Source organism: Chlamydotis macqueenii, chromosome 2 (assembly GCF_036417535.1).
Source record: "Chlamydotis macqueenii isolate bChlMac1 chromosome 2, bChlMac1.mat, whole genome shotgun sequence".
NCBI lineage: Eukaryota > Metazoa > Chordata > Aves > Otidiformes > Otididae > Chlamydotis > Chlamydotis macqueenii.
In genome coordinates this window covers 50916666-50939250 of record NC_141557.1, presented here as the reverse complement: position 1 = coordinate 50939250, position 22585 = coordinate 50916666, and the positions used below count along the sequence as shown (strand labels likewise).

The 22585-nt window shown below is 44.4% G+C and overlaps 1 protein-coding gene across 2 annotated transcripts in view; it reads right to left on the bottom strand.

Annotated features, from left to right (window-relative positions):
- The window catches only part of AOAH (acyloxyacyl hydrolase), an 82736-nt gene that overhangs the window by 48578 nt on the left and 11573 nt on the right, over nt 1-22585 (bottom strand). For both annotated transcript variants that reach the window (XM_086741661.1, XM_086741660.1), the window contains exons 3-6: nt 17890-17985; nt 13266-13326; nt 12059-12158; nt 4166-4225 (exon numbers count right to left, since the gene is read on the bottom strand). In XM_086741661.1, the coding sequence (XP_086597787.1) occupies nt 4166-4225; nt 12059-12158; nt 13266-13326; nt 17890-17985 (317 nt within the window). The remainder of the gene's footprint in view (nt 1-4165; nt 4226-12058; nt 12159-13265; nt 13327-17889; nt 17986-22585) is intronic.

Here is a 22585-nt window from a genome sequence, read left to right as displayed (position 1 = left end):
GTGAGCAGGTGCTACAAGGTCCTTCCCAGCAGAGACAGGGTACGATTGCAGTATGTGTTTTTGGGAGGAGATGGGTTACTTTCCCCTATGTAACATGAGTGAGTGGGCAGGAGACTGGTTCATGCTCCCCTCTGCCTTGCAATTCACTTTTGGCTCCCTCCGTGTCTTCCCACTTCTCCTGCCAGGCTGTGACTTGCAGGGACGGTGTAGTCATGACAGGATTGTACGCATGGTGCTTGCTCTCATTAAATGCTACAGCCACAACTCTATTTGTCATTCTTTCACTGTTATTGCTAGAAGATGCCTCTTAGTATCTTTTCCACCCATAAGAAAAGTTAATTCTAGAGGTGCTCACAGTGATTGATAACACCAATATTTTATTCATTGGCTGTTAACACTCCCTAATAACATTTCCGTAATTATTTTAATTGGTTTTACACAAAAGAATAATAATGAGCCCCTAATGCTTGTTGGTGTTTGGTTTAAGCCAGTTGCTCGCGGATGGCTCACTACTTTTAATGAATGGAAAAATTTATTAGATTTTTTGGGGTTGTAGCCACTTTCACTCTACATCTCTACATCTGGAAAATACCTTTTCTTTCTCCCAAACCCACAATGATCCTAAGAAATGCCCAATAAACATGAACCTCTGGGGGCCAGACAGACCTCCCATTCTCATTGCCAAAAGCCATAATCACATCTCATTTTTATGCGCAGTCACACACAGCTGCCAAGCAAAGATGAGGTCAGCTAACTTGCAAGAACCTCTTCAGAAGGTTTTCCCCAAACATGCAATGGGGCAAAAGCAACCAAAATAGCACATAAGGGAAAAATGCGCAGATATAATTTGACGATTCTGTTCACCAGGAGCCAGAGCATAAAAGAGGCCAGCTGAATGGTTTTTTTCTCTTCACTGGTGTGGATGCAGAGATGTCCTACCACAAACAGGGTGTTTTGGAATCCTCACCCACATATTCAGCCAGGCAACCCTCTCCTCAGGCAGCAAGAGCACCTCAGCTGCTTTAGCCCTTGCTCACTGGTATGTGTTTCTGCCTGGGCAGGTGAATAGACTATGATCTAGCAGCATTCAGATTGTGCAGGTGATTTTCTTACTATTTCATCACATGCTGCTGCTCTGGGATATGGGGCTTACGCAAGCATGATACATGCTCTGCTCTCTCCTGGAGATCTTTCTCTGTGTTCCTTACTACACCGTTTTTCCGGATTTGAAATGAATGGCAATCTGGGTGAAGAGGAAATTGTGAGGTACAGTAATGCCTCTAGTAATGTTGTTATTTTTAATTTTCTAGCTTTAAAGTAAGTTTCAGCAAGGGTCATTACAGGGAACATGCTAGGAATAACTGTGGGAGAGGCCCAACCAACCACGATACTAATTTTAATTTGAGCTGACCTTGTATTGTACAGTTATGTAGGTTTAGAAATACATTGACTGGAGAAACCCACTGTCGTGGTTTTGTTTAGTAGGGGGGGGCCTAAGGTGGTAGCTTCTGTAGGAAACTGCTAGAAGTCGCTCCCCTTTGTTGAGGGGACTTGGCCAGGCCTAGGGCAGACCCACTGCTGGCCAAGGCCGAGCCGATTGGTAGCAGAATGTCTCGTGATAACGCCTCTGCGATAACGTATTTAAGAATGGGAAAACAGAAAAAAAAAAGAGAGAGAAGAGAAGATGTGAAGAAGCTGAGCAGGGGCAGAGGCGCAGAGGGGGAGGCGCAGGCCTCATGGGCCTTGCAGGCCTCACCCTCTGGCCTCCCGCCAGGCAGCCGACTGGGCCCAACTCGGCCCGGCCTGGCTGCAAGAAGTGGAGAGGAGATGAGAAGTGAATGAGATGTAAAAAGGATCCTGAGAGGCGTCTGCCAGCCTGTTGTGAGGAACGGCTGCAGACGCCAAGGTCAGTGAAGAAGGCGGGGGAGGAGTAATGCGGCTCTTGGCCAAGATTCCCCTGCTGCCTGTGGTGACGACCATGGTGGAGCAGGTTGTCCCCCTGCAGCCCATGGAGGTCCACGGAGGAGCAGAGATCCGCTTGGAGCCCATGAAGGACCCCGTACCGGGGGAGGTGGATGCCTGAAGGCAGCTGTGGCCCGTGGAGGGCCCGCTGGGACAGCTGTTCTGGAGAGACTGCACCCGTGGAAGAGATGACCCATGCCGGAGCAGTTCCACGAAGGACTGTGGCCCGTGGGAGGGACCCCACAATGGAGCAGGGGAGGAATGTGAGGAGTTCTTCCCCCGACCATGAAGCAGCGGCGTAAAACAACATATGATGAACTGACTGCAACCCCCATTCCCTCTTCCCCCCTGTGCCGCTCGGGGAGGGGGAAGGTAGTAGAGATAATGTTAAGCTCGGGAAGAGGGAGGGGTGGGGGGAGGTTATCTTGTTCTCTGTCTCATTATCCTGCCTTATATTTTCTCTCCCTGTTTTTCTCGGAGTGTGGGGGGAGTGAGAGAGAGACTGCGTAGTCTGGTCCGATCGGGGCTGAACTACGACACCCACCTATGACCTTGCTACTTCTAGCCAGGGCACAGTCTGCTTGCCCCTCCCACTGGTAAATGGGCAACTAGGAGCAAGAAGTGGCCAAGGGCATTGCAATGGAGACCGAGAGATGTATCGGGGCACTGAGCAGCTTTGAGGATATGAGAGAGTAGAGGCAAGCTGGTAGAAGACTCTGTTACACCTAAAGATTGATGCCAATCATGCCACCCTGCCCAGGAGACCCCAAAAGGATGTGGCATTAATGGCCCATGAAGGATAGGTCATGCAAGGGATACAGCTCAATAAGCCGAGGGTAGAAGCACACGTGGTGGAGCAAAGGAGCCCTGAGTCCGAGGGGCAGCACTTGCACACTCATCCCTCTTCATCTCTACTCCTGTGCCTGGGCTCTGGCTAGCAGAGCCTTGACTCAGAGCATCTCGATGCAGGTGTTAATATGATGGGGGCTCTCACCCGGGGAAAGGGGATTAGAAATTTCATGTCATTTGAGCGGAAATCTCAGGCCCTCAGTAGCACAGCGCTGAACAGGAAAGAAAATGAATAAGATCCTGCTGGTTGCTGTTCTGAGGGAGCTGAGACCCGTCTCTCCAGCGCATTGTTTATTTCCTTGGCTAGGCAATTTGGCAATTGCCCAAAGGCTAATTAGGCACCTCAATTTTCACTTCTGTGAGTAGCATCACAGTAAGGATTCAGGAAGAAGCAATATCAATAATTTCTTCACAAACAGCTAAAACATTTGCTCGGCATTAAGCGCCTGAAGACAACTGGAAGCAAACTCTATGACTGAGCTGAGTCATATAAGTGAACCCAGCAGAATAAAAGCTGCCCTTCCCTTCTCTGTTACCCTTTAGAGATCCTCTATAAATCTGAAAACTGATGGAGGAAGAAATATTTCAAATCCCATCTTTCAAGTTTAAGAGGCAAAGGCACCCTCTCACAAATACAGGAAAAATATGCAGAATTTTCATTCAGGCCATTGCTTGAGTTTCAGACAAGTCCAAAATGCAGTCACGGTGCTCTGAGGCAGTGGCTCAGTTCACGAGGCTACCTCTTACATATGGCTTTGAGGGCAAGGCGGGGATGATAAGGGACAAGGAAGAAGCATGAAACAAGGAGGAGCAATAATAAACCCTGCAAGAAGTTTGAAGGAAGGAAGGAAGCTTCTCTGAGTGGAAAAACTCAGGGCAAGGCTGAGTGGGAAATTCCTGCTTTTGTAAAAAAAAAAAATCTAACCAAAATCTATACCTGCTTATATTTTGTTTTAAGGCTGGCTGCCCCGCCAAAGGTGAGTTGGGCTTGTATAAGCAAACATGATGCCAGACTATGGAGCTCACAGATGAGATCCTCAGCTGCTGCATGAATTTCAGACATAAATTTATGTCTTGGATGAATACAGTCTGTTAACCTTACTTCACAAGCAGTCTGCATTTTTCATGAGGTTTTTTTTCTGCTCTCCCCATAATTTCATATTTCCTCTCTATTATCTCCTTCTCCTTCTTCCCAGTATCATCTGATAGAGCAGATCCTATACCAGGTAGGAGTGAGTCAGCGTTCAATTCAATGCTGATCAGGTGGATTCACAATCAGGCAAAATAAATGAAGACTCACTCCTGATAAAATGCAAGTACAGTGTAAAACACCCCAATGCCTCTGATTTCTTACCTGGTCCTTGGAAGTCTTCATAATCCACTTTGCTTTCCTTATTGCAGCACTCAGTCCCACCTAGAAGAGCAAGAACAGAATTAAAAAACAGATCAGTCTCACAGTACCCTACCAATTTTTCTTCCCATTTCCTATCTTTTTTTTTTAATGTATCAGTCACAGCACAAAAATGACGTACGAGTCCACAAACTCATCATCGGCCACTTTTTATTGGACTAACAATCAATTATTCAATCACCGCCTATAAAACTCCAGTTGTAAGAGTTCATTTATTTTGCTCCAGGGCATCATTTATTTCCTAAGGAAAAGTCCAGATCAGTTAAAGAGCAGAGAATCATATCCTGACTGCACTGTGTGAGCTGCAGTGGACAGACTCCTGCTGAAGAACAACTCATCCATTAGACGGCCAAAAGAGGGTTGAGCATGCAATGTTGGTCTGACTTGCTGTGGAAGGGTACAGAGGAAACATTTTGTCTTGCACAGAGAAAGGTTATACTCAGCTGAGGTACTGGGAATAGCTGGCATGTGGGAAGGTACGGAGCAGGGAACAGAGTTTGGAAGGCAAGTCTCCTGCTTAGGATTTAGAAAGGTTAGCTTTTTATTCTGGAAATACCTGCCCTGGAGGGCAAGTTCTCACTGACAATGGCAAAATTGTTTTTCTCTTAGGTCCATGTAAACTTGTGCTGAAGAAGCATTTTGGGATTCCTCCACAATGAGGATACTTATGCCTAAATAGAAAGGAAGAGTGGGAGAACCATTAGAAGAAAAGAGCTTGGAAAGGCATCCTTATTAAAGGAGAACAGGTTGACCATCATAAGCCCACACATAAGATATCACAACTTCAATTTAGAAAAAAAGCCCAACCCAACAGTCACAGGGCTGGGGGCGCGCACTGATTTAAGTTTGTACTATGCGTGCCCTGCTCATGAGGCAGCCCATCGCTGAGTGTCCCTGAAAGGAGCTCAGCTCGCAGATTTGGGTGCAAAACTTCAGGCAAAAGTATTTGCTTTTGACAAGGTAACACCAGCGTGCTCCCCCCTGCTGCTCTGTTTTCATTTTTGGACAATGTTTTTCCATCTCAATGAGACTGATTCCCATATGTTGTCCTGCATTTATTAGGCCACATTTCAAAACAGTTGTATCTGTGAGGCAGTGTCTGTGTTACAGCCTCTGACCTTCCCCTCAGCGTTTAGCATGAAGAAGGCTGAAAGTACTGCCCATTTGCCCTCTTTCAGGAGGAATAACTGCTTTTGTTCTGTAGGCTTTGAGGATTGGCAAATAAATAAAAGGTGATAAAAATCAATTACTTTTGAAAATGTCTCAAATGGGAAGAAAAATCTGGTGTATCACAAATATGCTAGCACTTTGTTTCTGATCAAAATTGTTAGAGAGGACAAACTGTCCTGTCTGCCAGTGACCTGCCATCAGTCCCTTCTACAGCCCAGCCTAAGGACATAACTGCTCGCTGAACACCAACCGGGTCTGAGGGCTCCGAGGTAAAGTTCAGCACAAGTTTATATTTATCTGTCTAGAGCTTCAGGAACTCAACAATGGGGGAAAAAAGTATGCTTCACCAAGTGGCAGCATTAAAGAATTGGGAAAAAAAAGAAAATATCCCTCAAGTGATGGCACCTTACTGAACAGCGGACATGCCAGCTTGGAATATTAAAGTAGCATATATTTGCATTTAAAGCAACCATTACCAACATTTTTTTTTTTACTGAGGATAAAAATTTAGCATGTCATTAAAATTGATTTAGTCAGTGATCAAAGCAAATTAATTAACGGTGATATTTCAGGGTCAAAATTTTATAGTGAACAACATAAAGAGATAAGGAAGGATAAGAATGAGCAGCAAGGAACAGAGACTTCTAAGTTACTGGTTTTCAGTATATGTGTCACATTAATATATGTGTTTAACATACACTTAATTCATTGTGTCTGTCGTCTTATAAAAATCTGGATATGTCACAAATAGATGGGAAATGCTAGGAATGAGCCAAGACACTGTTTCCAAGTTTCTTCCCCCTGGGCAACTCCTGTCCCCAGAACCACACATGCATCTTGCATTTGCCCTAGTTATGTCGTATGTTACCAGCTGCTGTTCTTTCTGCAATAAAATAACTTGAGAGACAGATGAGGAAAATGACTTAAAACTGAGTATGACAAATGAAAAATTTCCAGAGAGGTAGGATTTATCGATCCCTTTCTGCTGGGCGGAGGAGGAGAGACCTTGCTTGCTCTCAGCGGCAGAGCATGAGAAGCATGTCCTTCAGACAGCTACAGCAATATTGCACACAGAAGGAGAAAACAAGGGAGGAAAGGCTGAATTGCCCCCGTGTGTAGAAAATGCTCTCTCTGAAATGCTAAGAACAAGATCTGCTGCTGCTGTGGAAGTTATTTCACCCAGGACTGGGCTGCAGAGGACTGGCAGCTGAAACACCCATCCGGGAGAAAACACTCTTAGTTTCATGGGTCACCTGTAATCCTGGTTGACACCAGCGTGTCAGGCCTGCCACCGAGGACCATCCGACCTCTCTTGCTGCAACAAGAAAACATCACTGAGGAACGGGCTCCCCAGGCTCCAGCAGCTAATGGATGAACTCACAGCCGCTGCCTGGAGGGTCTGCAGAGGTCCTGGAGAGCAGCCAGTCGCATCCACCCAAATCCACACAGCCCTGCCGCCCAGCATACACAAGATATCCACACTGTGTATGGGGCTGAGGGCAGGGAAGTCACTGGGATTTCATTCACCGCCTTCTTTCAATGCTCTCCACAGAGCCCATGTATTCCCAGTAAGGATTTTTTTTTTTTGCAAACAGATCTATTTCTCATCATAAACAAACGCATGAACCAAATCTAATTCTCTGTCATTTATCATCCTTGTTAGCCAGCTCTTTCCCGGGAGAGCGGATATTTGCAAAACACTCCAACTTTACCTTCTAAGCCATTTTTATCATCCTTTTACCAGGAGTACGCATACCAAGGTACCAAACCACTGCAAAGCATGTTAAACAGCACTGGCAAAACTGGGGTTTGTTTTACAACTCCCACCTTTCATCCTGCAGAGGCAGCAGGGCAATCTTTATGATTGCACGGGACAGAAAAACCAAACGATACGTGCTCTGGATGCAAAGCAACGACCTTCCCTGCAAGTCCAGATCTAGAACACGCAAGGCCTGACTCAGACCTTTCTCTTCCAAGGGCAACTACTCTGAATTCTGCTCATTTTATTCCACTTTCAGATTTGGATTCTGTGTGTTCTGGATGAACCATTTTGATTTTTTTTTTCTTGCTTATCTCTGCAAAATACAGCCGGCATCCATAAGCAACGCTTTCTCGTCCTCACACTTCTGTCTGCCAGCCTCCCACCCCAAATGCTGCTGTGCCCCTGTCTCACCTGGGATTTGTTTTCAGGGGTCCTGCCTGGGGCACCTTCTGCATCAATAGGACAGAGCTGCATGCAGCACCCTGCAAACCCCACATGACCCTGTTTTCTTTGGGTTTGTTTGGTGGGAGGTTGGGATTGTGTGGTTTGCTTTTTGGGGTTGTTTGGTTTTTTGGTTAGGGTTTGGTTTTTTTTTTTTAATTTTATTTTCTGCCAATGAGTGGAGGAAATGGTGAGAAACAAGTGAAAGAAGAAGGTCCGGTACTCAAACTGTGCCTTCTGTTATCGCTTGCCTATAGGTTGTTTCTTCAGGGCTAACTGCAGCAGAAACAACTCACATTTCAGTAGATTTTACCTATTTCCAAAAAGAAAGACTAAAAGGGATGCATCTTGCTTCCCAGGACCTAGCCTGACTCCCAGATGCTTGCTTTATTGTCTTTGGTCTCAAAAGAAGGAAACAGGTCCCAGCCACAGGGTCTACCTTTGGCTGGCAGCTGGCTCTTACTCTCATCCCAGAGTTTGGTTCTGCCTCACCTCCAGGGTAAGCAGTTCACATTTTCACTGAAGGAGAGAGAGGAATGAGAGAAAATAGCGGGAATATTTTTATTTTATGAAACCCTGAAGGGTTTCTTTTTTTTTTCCAGCCAGAATTGGTTGCCTCCTACTTTGTCAAGGAGGAAGCTGGCCACAGCAATGTCCATGAGGGATGTGGCTTTTGGTTTTTACAAAGTTGGTGAAAGACCTGATAGAGGGGACATGAACCAGCATGAGTGCTTGTGGCAATGAAGTTTATTTTGGTAAGATAAAACGACATTAGCATAAATATGGATATTTTTGCTGACGTAAGATGACTCCCAGCAAAGTCCTGCTACTGGAGATTACGCTAAAATCTGCAGCCACAAGGTCTCTAATGATACAGAGCAGAAGAGGCACTCTGAAAGGCAAAAAGATGAGTACAAGCTCCTTCCAACACAGATCATTTAAGAGATTGCCAGCAGCAGGACTCCAGTGCTGAAGGCGAGCCATTATTCTGGCCCCAACAAAATCAATTAAAGTATTGCCATTTAACTGAGCAGGCCAGCTGGCTTAAAACAATCTAGAGGCAAGCTGAGAATAATCTCCTGCAAACCTGTTTGCTCCCAGGGCCAGGAGAGCTTGGTAGGTGGTGCCTAACCCCCCTCACCCTATTTCAGCCCTTTTTGGTCACTAGAGGGAACGCCCCTGTATCACAGGACCTGGTGCAGAAAGGACTCCACCATGTGAGCTGATGAACTTTTTTTGACTGGAAAAAAATATCCAGTGATCCTAAACCAGATAGCTTGGATACCTGTACCCACTGCCAGTGTTTTGGAGTGGTGCTGCAGCCGATGTTAGAGTATCTGGAGAGCCTAGACGTGCACATCTACCTGCACTTCCAGCCCTTGCCCACGCTCTGCTCTACTGGCCACTGGTGGCACTTAGGGGCTCATAGGACCCTATTATGGGTGACATCTGCTCACACAGCTGTGGCTGGCAATCCAGGAGCTGCGAGTGCCCCTTTCACTGTTCCCCACCAACATCAGGGGTCTTCTCCTGAAATTGCCCAGCAGTGGGGCAGCCCACCTCCCCCAAGCCCCTGGGGAGCCCTCACAATGGAGCCACCCTTGCCCAGGTTAGATGCTCTCCTCCTCCCACTCCTCACTGACAGCATTGCACTCTGTGCGAATGGAGCAATATTTTTTATTCATAATTAAAGCCAAGTCTCCTAGAATAATCACAGAGTGCTAATGGCTCCAGGCAGGTTGGCAAAAAAAATTAATTTGAGCTAATTTGTCAGAGACCAGGGAAGTATGTAATATAACGCACGTATCATTTACTCGGCTTGCAGTGTCTCCACTACATAGGGAGTTTGCAAGGCCTCCTCTTTCCTTGAGACACATGATCTCACTACAGCAACATCACAGAAACAGAACAAAATAAACTATTGACTGAAAAAGCAGCTACACGTTGATATTTGCCACCAGGCAATTAAAACCTGAACAGTATACTGCCTTATAAGGACAAGCAACTATATTTATTTTACTTCCTTCGCCAGTACAAATAAGATACTAATTCTGGGAAAATGGCCACCCAAAGTCTAAATGAATAAACAAAGTACCTGAAAATCAATAAAGTTGAACAAAGCAGTCATTAGTATTAAAGTCTTGTTCAAACACTTGGCAGGGGACTGAGCCAACATTTGCAGGCTCATATAACTGAAGTGATCAATCAAATCACAAACCAAAGAAGCAAATGTGAGGTAAACTGCATTTTATGCATCTGCGTCCCTGACTGTATATTAATTTTTTTCACCCATAATTCATCTTTACTCAGTCTGACTTGTCACAGAGTTGCCGTGGGCAATTTATCAACCACTTGAGCATGAACTCTAAGTGCTGCTCGTCTCCTCCCATCTCCCCCAGCCTCCTCACACTGTCTCAGGACACCAGGCAAGCTTAAAAGGAGGGCACAGTCGAGGTAGAAAAATGGTTTTGTTGGTAGAGTTCCCTCATTCCTGGTAAGAAACAAATACACCTGGACAGAAAGGAATTTAACTAGCACTTGGAAGGGAGAGGGTTTGCTTGAGCCACCCATTCAGAGGGACAGTCTCCAGGCCATGCAAATCAGAGTCCAAATTTTGTTTAAAAAACCAAAACAAAACAACCCCATCTTCAATTGTTTTTCTTGGAGAAATTTCTTCTAATTTCTGCACGTGATCCACCTCAGTTGAAACAGCCCCCTCTCCAGCCTTGTTAGCCTAGCTTACGGTGCAGCCTTCGAGAGTTCATCCCTCTCTTTAAGCATGGTTTGTTGCCTGCATCCCCTTTCACTCCAAGAGGTACCTTCCACTTCTGCCACCAGCAGAAGTCAGAGTGCAGGGTGGTTTCTCCTTCTCTTTATTCCCCCACACAAGCAAGTAAGTCCATGTGAAAATCTAACTCTCAGGCCAGCAGCGCAGCGCATGTACAGCCATGTCCTCCCAGGTGAACTGCTACACTGGGGGCTGAGGAAGCCTGCCAGCCTTTGCTGTGCTCTCACCTTTACCTTCAGGACTCATAATTTAAAAACCAGACAAAACAAATAAAAAGCCTCAAAGTCACTGACAGGGTCTCTGCTGCTGTTAGAAGTGTTGGGGAGGGAAAAAACATGCAAATTACTGGGGCAGAAAGTGCTGGAGGCTCTCGAATGTTTGTGGGGCGAGACTTGACAATTTTTAAGGGAGAGCTTGCAATAGGGTAGCTCTGATCTATCTTGGGGAAGGGTGGAAGGACTTATGAACTGGTTTACCAGTTCAGATGCAGAATTTTTGAAGGAACATGTTTGATGAAGTTTGGGCAACATCCTGGTTGTCAAGTGAGTGTGGGCACTCTCTGCTGCCTGTGCTCATTGTCTGGTTGCGCACCCATATATCTCTATGTTGGCATAGCATGGAGCTTAGGAGTCACATGAGACACACATCTGCTATAAAACAAATGTTACTGTCATTCTTGGAAGGCAAGTGTTTTTCCAGGTCTTAATACTGGCAGAACTAAATACATCTTGGAGATGGACCACAGCTCACCAAAATGCATTAAAAGGCTCTGACTGATTTCAATTGCTGTTGGATGAGGCCCTGTGTAAAATATCTTATGCAAGCCTTTAGAAATCAAACATATCTTTATTCATCCAGATGCAGGGAAAAAGATTTCCAAGAGTAGATGCCTAAGTGAATCACATGCTTTTTGACACTGCCAAACCACCATCATCACCCACAGCTTTTAGTGTGACTGGGACTGCATGATGACTGGGGAAAAAAAAAAACAACAAAAAACAAACCCAAAAACTGCAACAACAACAAAAAAATCCCCAAACAAATTGTATCCGTTTAGATACCTATGCAGATACATAGATGTTTGCGTAGCAAAGGTCTAGAAAGCAATCGAGTTACCACAGGATAGCAAGTAACCGTACATCAAAAGAGTTGTGGTAACTAAATATGTTTCCAGCCTGCGGCAAAAGATTATGCACATTAGCTTAAACCTCTTGTGCTGCAGAAAAATCCAAGTCAAATAACCCTGCACTTGCAGCAGGTAACCAGCTCCTACACAGGCTGCCACAGCAGATCAGGCAATGTGGGGATAACTTGTCATGTCATGGTAACACGGTAGCATAGATGAACCTCAGCCGAGTGTCTGGTTTGGGGTTATTGTACTGCTTAACAATGAATTCTGGAGAAAGTGAGATTCTATTTTGCCTCCTCTTTTCCTCTAACACAGACTGGTACAAGAGAATTTGGTCCTGTAATTCCCACTTTATGACAACTGTGTTGTTGTTGATCTACACAACTAACCCATGTTATGTACTTTTCACTCAAACAGACATTTTCTAAATGTGTCCTTGCTCAAGACGTTCAAGTTTATTTCCCAGACAATGCATGTGCACTGAAAGTCTCCATACTGTTCAGTTCCACAATCTGTAGCTTTCAAAATAGTGCAAAACCAGCTCACCTTTGGAGGAGGGTAGAGATGACAAAGCGGCTGTCCTGGATCCTGTTTACACAGCTTCAAGGAATGGCAGACCACATCGGCATTCATTTCCCTGTCTATGCTGAAGGAAATGTTGCGAAAACAAAGACTATTATGTTCTTCTGGGTGCTTGAAAGGAGAAGCTATTTCCATGGGAAGCTAGATCTCCCCAATGCCAAACAATAACCTCAGCTCACTTCACTGTGGCCTGTAATCGCTGCTGTTAGGACCTCTCTGGGTCCTAACGATTTTCTGCTGCAGCATCCTACTCAGCATTTAAAATTGGATCCCAGGATGATGAAAAAGCATCATGCTTTACATGCAGCACCTAAATCAAATACATTATGACTGTTCTGTTTTTTAATCAATCATAAGTCTGACGAAGGTTTAAAGGTTAAAGTTAATGCATATGCAATTTGGCACATACGAATGTTCAATCATTAACTCAAGAAAATAACCAGAAATTCTTTGAAGAAAGACCCTTAACCTTTAATCACCAAGCAGAAGTGCCAGGATTGTATCTTTCTTTTTGGGACACACCTTTGGGCTAATCAGGAATTAAATTAAAATGTTTTATTATAGCACTGCTTAGTCCTGTAAGCACTTTGCAATCCCTTGGCTAGTTTTAAAAATAAAAATAAAAACCCTAGGGAGGAAGAAGGTCTAGCAAAAGCTCTGTTAATTAAACTAAGAACTTTCAAAGAGGAATAAAATGACCTACATTTTATTTTTTTAATCACTTACATTACTTAGTAGGCTTCCCCCAGAGTGTGTATCAAGGTTTGGGCTAAGAGCATGTAGGGGCTGATAATTAGAAAGCTTGATTAAAGGTAGAAGGGAACACAAGAGTCAAATATTACAGTTGTGTGACTCTGTGGAACCTGTCTTACACACACGGGTTATTCAAATTCCTCCCTCAGCCAAACAAGCTGCATTTCAAAAGGTAATTACATCAGGTGGGCCTGCTCTGAGATTCAAATGGAGTATGAAAATGGTTACCAGTGGCAGCCTGTATTTATTCACTCAAGAAGAGCTATGCCAAATGCCAAACCAGAATCACTCTCAAGCACCTCTGCTTTAATAATAATGTGATTTTAAGAATGAAACCCCTGCACTTCAACCTGAGAGCACATCCATACATGTAAAGAACAAGCCAAGCAAACACTTGAGAGAACACAGCAATACTTACAGTTCGGCTATATGTGGTCCGTAAAGTTCAGCAAGTACGTAACAGAAACCTTGCAGTTTTTCTAGAAAATAGATTTGTTTAAAGTAACTGAGCACAGTGAAACTGGTTTTATAACAGTCAAAATGCAGCAGCAAAATACATTCATTAAGGTGAATATTGATTCATCTTAGGCAAAGACGTATGAATCTATGACCTCAGTATAGCACCAGAAAATGGGAAAACCTGAATACCTAACTTTGTGTGAAGCCCTTCTTTGGCTTTAGGCAAGCCACACGATGAAGACTAAAAATGATAACTAGCATTTGTTAAACGTTCTGAGTGTGGCATCATGGAAAAGTCAAAATAAATCATACATGCCGCAGCATTTTCTAAGCCGTTTTAAAAAATGGCTCAGTAGGTTTGCAAGAAGAAAAAAAATGAATACGTAAATCAAAGTGCAGAAAGTGATGCAGGACTTGATACTACTGCTAGAGCTGCCTTCGAGCTTCTAGGGGGTTTTTGTTAGTTAAAAGAATCTGTTTTGTGCAGAGCAAGAGTTGCACAGGAGTAATTGCATTCAAACAAATATTTGACAATTTTCATTTGGCTTCCTTTCACAGTCTACAGCTGTGTGCCTTTTTGGGATGCTGGCTCAGGTGGCTTTCTTCAATCTGGGTGAAATATGTCCTCCAGAAGACAGCTCATCAGAGATTTCTTTAAGGTACTGTTGTAAAAAAAAAAAAAAGTGGTCCCCACACCATCTCATAACCACGGAGCAGAGACACTTGTGGGAGAGACTGGGATTTGAATACAGGTAGGGCATGATGGTAGCACTGGGTTTGATAGTTCCCACAAAGAAAAGTTGATTGTTTCTTGGCCTGAAGAGATGAGAGCTGGTTGTCCCAACACATATCCTGCAAAGGAGGCGTCAGGCCTTGTTTTGGCAGGGACGGTGTTATGAAAAGTCATGAAGAAGCAAGTTCACACAAATGCAGCGACAACAAACTTGCAGCTCCTGAAATTCCCAAGAGATGTTGTTTTCTCTTGCACTGCCATTACCCAGACAGATAACTATCTGTCCTAGGGGAATGTGCTGGTTTTGGCTGGGATAAACCACAACAGGGAAGAAAACAGAGTATCCTCATGTTTACCAAAGAAAAGCCTTAGAAACACCCAAAGCAGCTGCTTCCCTCCAACTGATTATTCAATTTTAACCAGCATCAGGCTGGACATGCCCATGGGCAGGGGTCTGCTGCATACAGGGCAGGCAGTTTTGCTCCAGGGAGGATGCAAAACCTCACACCACTGACTCCATCAGCAGTCACAGATGTGCTCTTGCTCCTGTGAGAGCTGGGGAAGGCAGATGCTCTCCATGGCAGGATAGCAGACACCCTCGCCAGAAACCTGTGCCTGAGAAAGGCGTAGCAGGGAATGAAAAGATAGTTTTCCCAACACCCTCCTACATATACAGTGTTGCAGGCAGCTTCTGTAACTACGGTAGCTGATTTTTCTTATCCCATGCCAGGTGTTTTATTTCAATCAAGTTATTAGCTTCATTTCTTTGCCTCCTTTGTCACATTACTCCTCTCTATTGGGTCTTTAGAAGTAATCTGCAAGTTAAAAATTGGTCTCCTGGCTAGAATTAGGTTTTATTCTTGTTTACCTATAAGGAAAGACATTGCAGACATCCATAACTCTGTGTTTGGTATCACTGCTGATTAAAACACCCTCTGATGAAGCTTGCCAGCGGGGCGCCTGGCTCCCTATAGTAGCCCGCAGGAGAAGGTGGTTGGCTTCCCCAGCACCTTCCCAGTGCTTTGCAGGCAATGGTCTCCTTAAGGGTTTCCCAAACCAGCTGGTTTCCACAACATTTCAGGTCCTGCAGGAGCCGGCTGGCTGCTGTAACCTGTGCTGGTGGCTGCGAGGAGGGGAGCGTTTGGCAGGCCGTCAGCTCTGGGGATCTGATGTTGAGAGTCTGCTTGTCACACCAATTTCTAGCCGCTGATTTCCTTAAGCATATATGGAGCTTGATATGTAATTACCCCATGATGTAACAAATGATGGGTGATAAAAAGAACAGCAACAACATAAAGTGATCATTGGGCACAGAGTCCTCTTGGAAGATACAGATGCCATTCAGGCTTTGGCTTCCACCAAAACAGACCCAAGCCATGGGCAGTATTTACAGGACTTGCCCTCCAAGCCAACCTGCATTCATGCGTTCACAAACCTCCGGCTCTGCTAACACACACAGTGAGAGGCTATTGCAGGGAGAAAGCTCTGTTCAGAAAAAGCTGCTTAAGTTGGGAAGAGAGAGAAGCTGATAAATAACTTCGAGTGGTCAAGGGCAAGAGGAGAAGTTAAACCAAACTAAATGGTGGAAAATTTAGAGAAAATTCAGAGTATACTTGCTTCTGGCTTGCTTCAAGTAAAAGACATCTCCTAAATAGCTCTGTTCCTACATGATAAAAATCTGGAGGGTTTTCCTCTATAGCTTTGTAGTCCTAGAAACACAAATTCTGGCTGAATCCCAGAGGATAAATATTTGCAAGAAAGATGGTATTAATCATGTTACCATTTTCACTTGAGCTCTAAGGTGTTTACACAGCAGTGGCCGACACAGAAGCAGAGCATGACTCAGAGGCAATGCTGGAGGCAGACAGTCTGAAAGCACGTTTTGGGTATCAGACAGCTCTGTTTCATCAGCCAGCCCATATCCAGGTAAACACACATTCTTGCTAACAACATCCCTTACACCATAAATACTGCCCATGCCCTCAGACCTGGCATTTCTGTCTGCTCAAAAGCCCCCTTCACTCATGGTGTTACTGCTCTTATTTTCATAGGTTTATTGACTATGTCACTTGAAACGCATGTGTTGCAAATATTTCCATATAAATAAGGATGCATTTTCTACACAGCCCTGGGGATTGAGGGGGATTGATAGGTACTCAATGTTTCTCTCTTTCTCTCTAAGCATTTTAGTTCTTCAACAGTGTGTAACTTCAGTGAAGGCTTGATCCAACCCCAACTTGATTGTAATCAAAATTATAGGGGGCCCTTTAAAAACAACAAAAAAAACCCCAAAACAAAACACATGAGTTCTTATTCCCTTTCTGGCCCTAGAAAAAGCCCTGTTGCCATGAATTTGTTGCTGTAATTCTTGCAATCAATTGTAGGCATGTTATAACAACGAAATTGTTCCTTCAGGTGAAATGGCCCACTTTAGTAGGTTTGCTCCTCCTGAGCATGCAGAGCTTTCCTGTTGTTTCAGGCAGCAAGAGGAAGCTGCTGACTCCCGCTGGGCTGCAGCATTCACCTCCTGGGAGAGGATAAATCAAGTTACACTGCAGCTCCTGCACAAGCCATACGATTTTTTACTCCTTTCAAGTTCAGGGTCAGGTTTTTTTTTTTTCTATTGGGTGTATCCATACATCTCATAGAAGGTAACTGGATTATACAGATTTAACTAAAGGGATAATAGGATTTTATGCGTGTAAAGAATGGCAGCTGAAAAGAAATATCTTGACATGTCAGCTGAACAAGGTCCACTGAGTGAATCATGAACAAAGAGCTAGCATGTCATATTTTAAAGAAAATTGTATTTTAATAGCAGGATCAGCGCTTCTAATTGTAACTTCATGGTTATGTGCCTGTAATTTAAAACACTGAGGATATGACTTATGGAATAGAGATCAGATAAGCATCATTCTATCAATGAATGAATCCCAGCAATTACCTTCCTGCCCCATCTTGCATTGGGAAATCCTCTCTTGGAAAGGAGGGAATAAATATTCTACACGCATCTTCTGTGAAACTAGGGTCTACAGAGCAAGATGATTTCTCAGAGATACAATTTGTGAAGCACTATAGTAAATGACTTTTTAATGAAGAATCCTAAGCCATCTTTTTACATTCATAATGTTAAAAAAGATATAATGAATGTGAGACCTAGTTACTTAAATAACTATAGGATTGGTTTGTGAGGCACAAAGCTATTCTGGCATTCAAACTGTTCACTATTTAGGGATGTGTATTCAAACAGCTACAGTCCTTTGGGCAGACAAAATAAGGGGCAGAAAAAGGAGAGTCTACACGTATTCATATGGAATAGCTATCGCTTTTGAAATTTGTATCATCAGTTACATTTCAATAGCTTTTCTGTGCAGACCAAATGCTCACATCTTACAGCTGTCAACCTCAGCTCTTTTTTGAGATTTTTACAATAGCAGCTTCCTATACCTGCTGAAAACATTTTCATCTTCGGAGTTGCTATAAAGACCCATATCGACAAGAAAGAGGAGGAGTTGGGCATATAGGAAATCTATTCTCAAGCTGCTAACAAAGAGACAAAGTGGAGAAAAAGGGAGGAAAGGGGTCTGCGTGCACTAGTGCTCACACGCATGTGGGCTTAAGACACCAGTCCCTTCACTCTAGCTTGGGGACAAAATCCCAGCTCTAAAGCCAAGTGAGCCATGCCACTGACTTCTCTGAATATAGCACTTTGCTGTCTTTCAGCTACATTCATTTGAGATGCTGCATGAGAAGTGAATAAACCTTTTCCAGACTCCATGTGTGACTTTTTAATTAACAGAGAAATACAGCAGTAACCAACATAACATATGGCATATTATTTGGTACTTACCAGGTACGTAGTTGCACAGTCTCTCCATGGCTGCCTTCACTGTACTGTTGTGCCACTGTGCAAGCTGTTCAATTACAGAGACCACAAGCACGCATCCTTCAAACAAATAAACAAAAAGCAAATATGGTTATCTGTGAAGTGAGATGAAGCACCCTGTGCCATAGAAGAATTTCAGGCTTTGCTGGGCATTTCATTTCTTGAAATGCTCCACAGAAGATGAGTGTTCAAAGGGAAAAAAATTTCTGTGAATTTCTGCCTTTATTCAAAACCTGTAAGTTATCACAGAGAGCATGCTGTTGCCAGAGGAGCACATAGAACAGCCTGGCTTTTACAGCACTGGATGTTGGTCCTGAAAAAAATTATTTTCCATCCTTTCAAGGATGAAAATTAAGGAGCTGGGGAGACAGCCACTGTTACAACTGCCTGCTTGGCCACCTGCTCTCAGGATTTCTTACAAGAAAAAAAAGGCCCAAGTCTGTACCTGATGGGACTTCTATACCTCTCCATACAAGCCACACAGAGAGGTACTGAAACTGAAAAAAATAAAAAAAAAAAATAAAATGTGACTGCCTGCAGAAGAGATATCACAAAGCAGACATATGTGCTGACCACCACAATGCATCCATGGCATAACTTCTTCGCATTTCCCTCTGAGCCCTTCCCTCTGAAGGGCTGCTGGGGCCAGGTATGCATTTGATAAAGCAAAAATGTCTTCAGAGTTTATTCTGCTCTCTTCCTGTGGTTGGAGAGAAACCATTTCCTATGACCTACAAAGTTGGTTATTTCTCATCGCTAATCTGGGCGCAAGTAGGGCTAAAGCCTAGTTGCTCCTTGGACTAGCTGTCACTGAGATCCAAGAGCTTGCACACAATAGTAGAGCGTTCCTTGAGATGTACAGCACTTTTTTTCTGATATTTTTGGGATGAAGTAGGGTCAGTGTGGTCCCCACATAGTAATCATTCAAAATCCATGTGATAACCGTAACTGGTTCACTTCAAGATGTTTTTAAATTGCTGTAGGCCAGCATTATGCTCTCTCTTTCTGCAGTGGCTTCATCATTTTATAAAGAAGCTAAATTTGGTGATGCAAAGCCTGACCAAAATAGTCAGACTTGGCAGCCGGAGTGAGGTCCCAGTCTGCATTTAAAGCATGTGTAACAGGTAAGGATCCCAGGCAAGGAGCCTGGCTCCTGTCCAGGAGACAAGGAGCCAGGACATCAGTTTCCAGCAGCCTGAATAAAGGTTTCTCTGAAATCCCTACAGCTGAACCCTGTTTCCTCCCTGCTGCAAGAAATCTCAGCTCTCAGGATTTGCTCTGGCACAGCCTACTAATGGAGGTGAGCTGCAGCATTTGGATGTGGATGCAGATCCATCTTTTTCAAAAGTTCAAGAACATTAATGTTTAGGGTTTTCAGACTGGCACAACTTCTCAAAGTGAGCTTTTAAATTCCTTCCAAGTACCTCTGCCTATGTGCTACTAAATCAAAGTGATGATTTTCAATGTTAATAACTTTGATGCTTCAATGGATCAAGTGGCAAGTCAAAGAGGAGGTAATACAATTGGAACTTGTTGTAAGACAAGTACGTTTGAGTCTTCTATTACTTCTTCTACCCCAAATACAGTAATCCAGTGGAAATTACAGTGAACTTGCCATCTCTTTTGCAGGGATAAAAGCCCACTTCTCCATACTTATTAAATAAAACGTTCACTCAAAGTCTTCCTGCAGAATGATTTATAAAGCATGCTAAGAGCCATTACCTCCAGTCAGCCTAAAATAATAGGAGAATAAATGGAGACAGATACAACCAAGAAAAAACCCTCAAGTAAGTCATTCCTCCTTCCTGCTCACCCTCCCTCCAAATAGCCACATACTAGCCCAAGGAATTAACAGCTAATTAAAACACAATAGCTCATAAAGAAGAAAAAAAGTGGAATAATAAAGACCAAAACAAAAAACAAAGGAGATATCTGACCTAAAGGGTAAAGCGTGCTCAGGACTTGGGCTGAATGAAGAGCCCAGGGCTATCTGGTCCCTGTTTAACCACTAGCAGGTGCCTTATCCCATACCATGCCTCATGTGCTTGTGCTAGGGTCCAGTCTCCAGAACATGTTTGGGCAGGACACCCAGTCAAGGGAGGAGGAATTGAGGGGTGCAAGCCATGCCCTGCAGTGGCCCCAGACACAGAAAACAGACTCTGGCTTATTTGCAAGGGTAGCGTGGGCATAGCCACGCTGACTCCATCACTTAGTGCTGAGATGGCAGTGTGCATCCTTGAAACATGCTGGAAACCCACCTAAAGGTATTTTGTGACTTGGTTCTTACAAGGCCGTATTATTAACACATATGAGCAACCCACAGAGAACTGAAACTACCCTCCCCCTGTCTTCTATGTCTGTTTTACTCAGGAGGATGGAAGCTCAGAAAACTAAATTACCAAAATAGTGCCTTAACCACAAAACCACATATCTTTTCTATGCCTTCCTTTCTTCTCTTACCAAGGTCAGGCCTTCATCTAACAATCATGAGGTCTAGAAGTCAGAAAGACAAAAGGGAGTCCAGGCAGAAAGGTGGAAAGGAGTTAGTCCTTTGATAGTTTCTAAAGGAGATAGTTTTTGTTGTTTTACCTCTCACTCTTTTGCACTAGGAACTCAAGGAAGCGACACGCAAGGATTGCCAGTGGTTAGCAGACACAGGTCCAAGAGTCCATGAGGGGTGAAGATAAAGAGGAGAGAAGGAAACTCAGGAGACTCTAAGGTTAGTAAAGTCAGCAGAAGAAAAAACTTCAGCAGAAAGAGGGGCTGGGAGAGCAGACAGTTCCCAAAACACAGGCTGAAGCAGAACTGAGCACAGGGGCAAGTGGGCAACAGCGATGGAACTGACACCAGTGTGGCTTGAGGAGCAGGATGGCCTGACCAGTCTGCAAAATTGCAAGCCTGAATGCAAAGCAAAGGAAAAAGTTTCTCTTGCAAGCACAGACATGAGCTCTGTCATAGTTTAGTCCCACTCAGGACCAAGCTACACAGTCTCTTGCTCATTCTGCCGACCCTCCAGTGGGATGGAGAGGAGACCTGGTAAAGAAAAGGCAGCAAAACTTGTGGACTGAGATGAAACAAAACAAAAAAAAAAAAAGAAAAACAACAGAAGAAAACAAAACAGAGATGGAAAACAAATATAGTACAATAGCTCACAGCAAAATCCTGATGCCTAGCTTCTCCCAAGTAGGAGCAGGAGACTCCCTTCACCACCCTCCTCACTGAGCATGATGTCACAGGGTATGGAAGAGCCTTTTGGCCAATTTGGGTAAACCATCCCAGCTGTGTCCCCCAGCCATAGGGCCACCAGCTCCAGTTCCTCTCCCAGCTCAGGTGACTGCTAACTCCATCCTAGTCAGAACCAGGACAGCTCAGACACAGGAGGGCAGGTGAGAACTAGAGGGATCTGGGATATCTTGTCCCTGAGGCTCAGTAACCCATCACGCCAGGGATCTGACTGTGTCACCAAATGCAGCAGAGAGAAGTGATGCTCATTTTGCTTGTGCTGTGTAACCCAGCCTCCTGCCGCTTCACCCAGGGTCTGCCAGCATACTTTGCAGAGAGGACAGAGTCCTTCCTTCTGGGTCCCCAGCATCATTGTCCACCCTAGCTGTGTCTCTCATCCACCTTGCTTGCAGAGCATCCCCACTGAGCAGCATGGGAATGGGATCTTCAGCTGGGTCCAACTTTCTAAAAGTCTGTCCTCTGCAGGATCAGAGGTTGTCATGAGCTGCTGTGACGAAGCTTGCAAAATGCTGCTGGTGAGAGGGGGACGCTGCCCACCTCCGCCCACCCCTGTGGTGCAGCTCGTGTTTCCTGTGTCACAGCAGGTCTACTCCAGCCGCGAGCAGAAACCAACCTCTGCAATGTCTCAGTTATGGCATCCTCGGGTGCCAAAATGTCAGCTCCAGCACTGCAATGGGAGGTTTTATTTCAGTGTAAAAGCTGGACTGATAAAAACATTGACACAACGAGTCAACCCTCCCATTTGCACCAGGACAGACCGGCTCATGACGCAGCCTCACACCTTCCCTACCACAAGAGGAAAAAGGTTGCCTTGACAGCAGCACTCAGCCCTGATGCACCTCAGTGCACTGCTTTTAAACTGAAATAGAGTTATTCACCCCAAGCACAGGCTCAGCAGCCTGCCTAACGATTCATCTTGGGTTGGGGGGGAAAAGAGACTTCTTCTCTCAGATGTTGCCCCCATGACTCTCATTTTTGCTATCACAGCGAGGTCTTTTCGCCTGTGGTAGAGTTGGTGCAGAGAAAGGGGCTTATTGACAAACAGCTCGAGTGCTTGAAATCCAAAAAGTTGGGCTAAGGATAAAAATAGCCCTGGTGTTTCCATTTCCCCTGTTATACAAGAAGAGTCTCCACTGAAGATATGAGTTTCTTTCTCATGTTTGTTGAAGTACCACGGATTGGGATGGCGGGGGAGGAAGCTATTTTTGGTTCAGCTCTGCCAAATAGAAACAGAATTCTTAATCACAAAAACAATCATCCAGGTAACCCTATTCATGGAGCAGTCTCCTGGCAATTAAATGGAAATTTTTCATGTTGATTAAGTCTGTTAGACACTTTTGTGTCTATTGAACCAGACCCAAAGGGAGATTTGCTTCGCATGAGAGTTATCGGAGCTGTCATCAAGATTGTGCAGTAC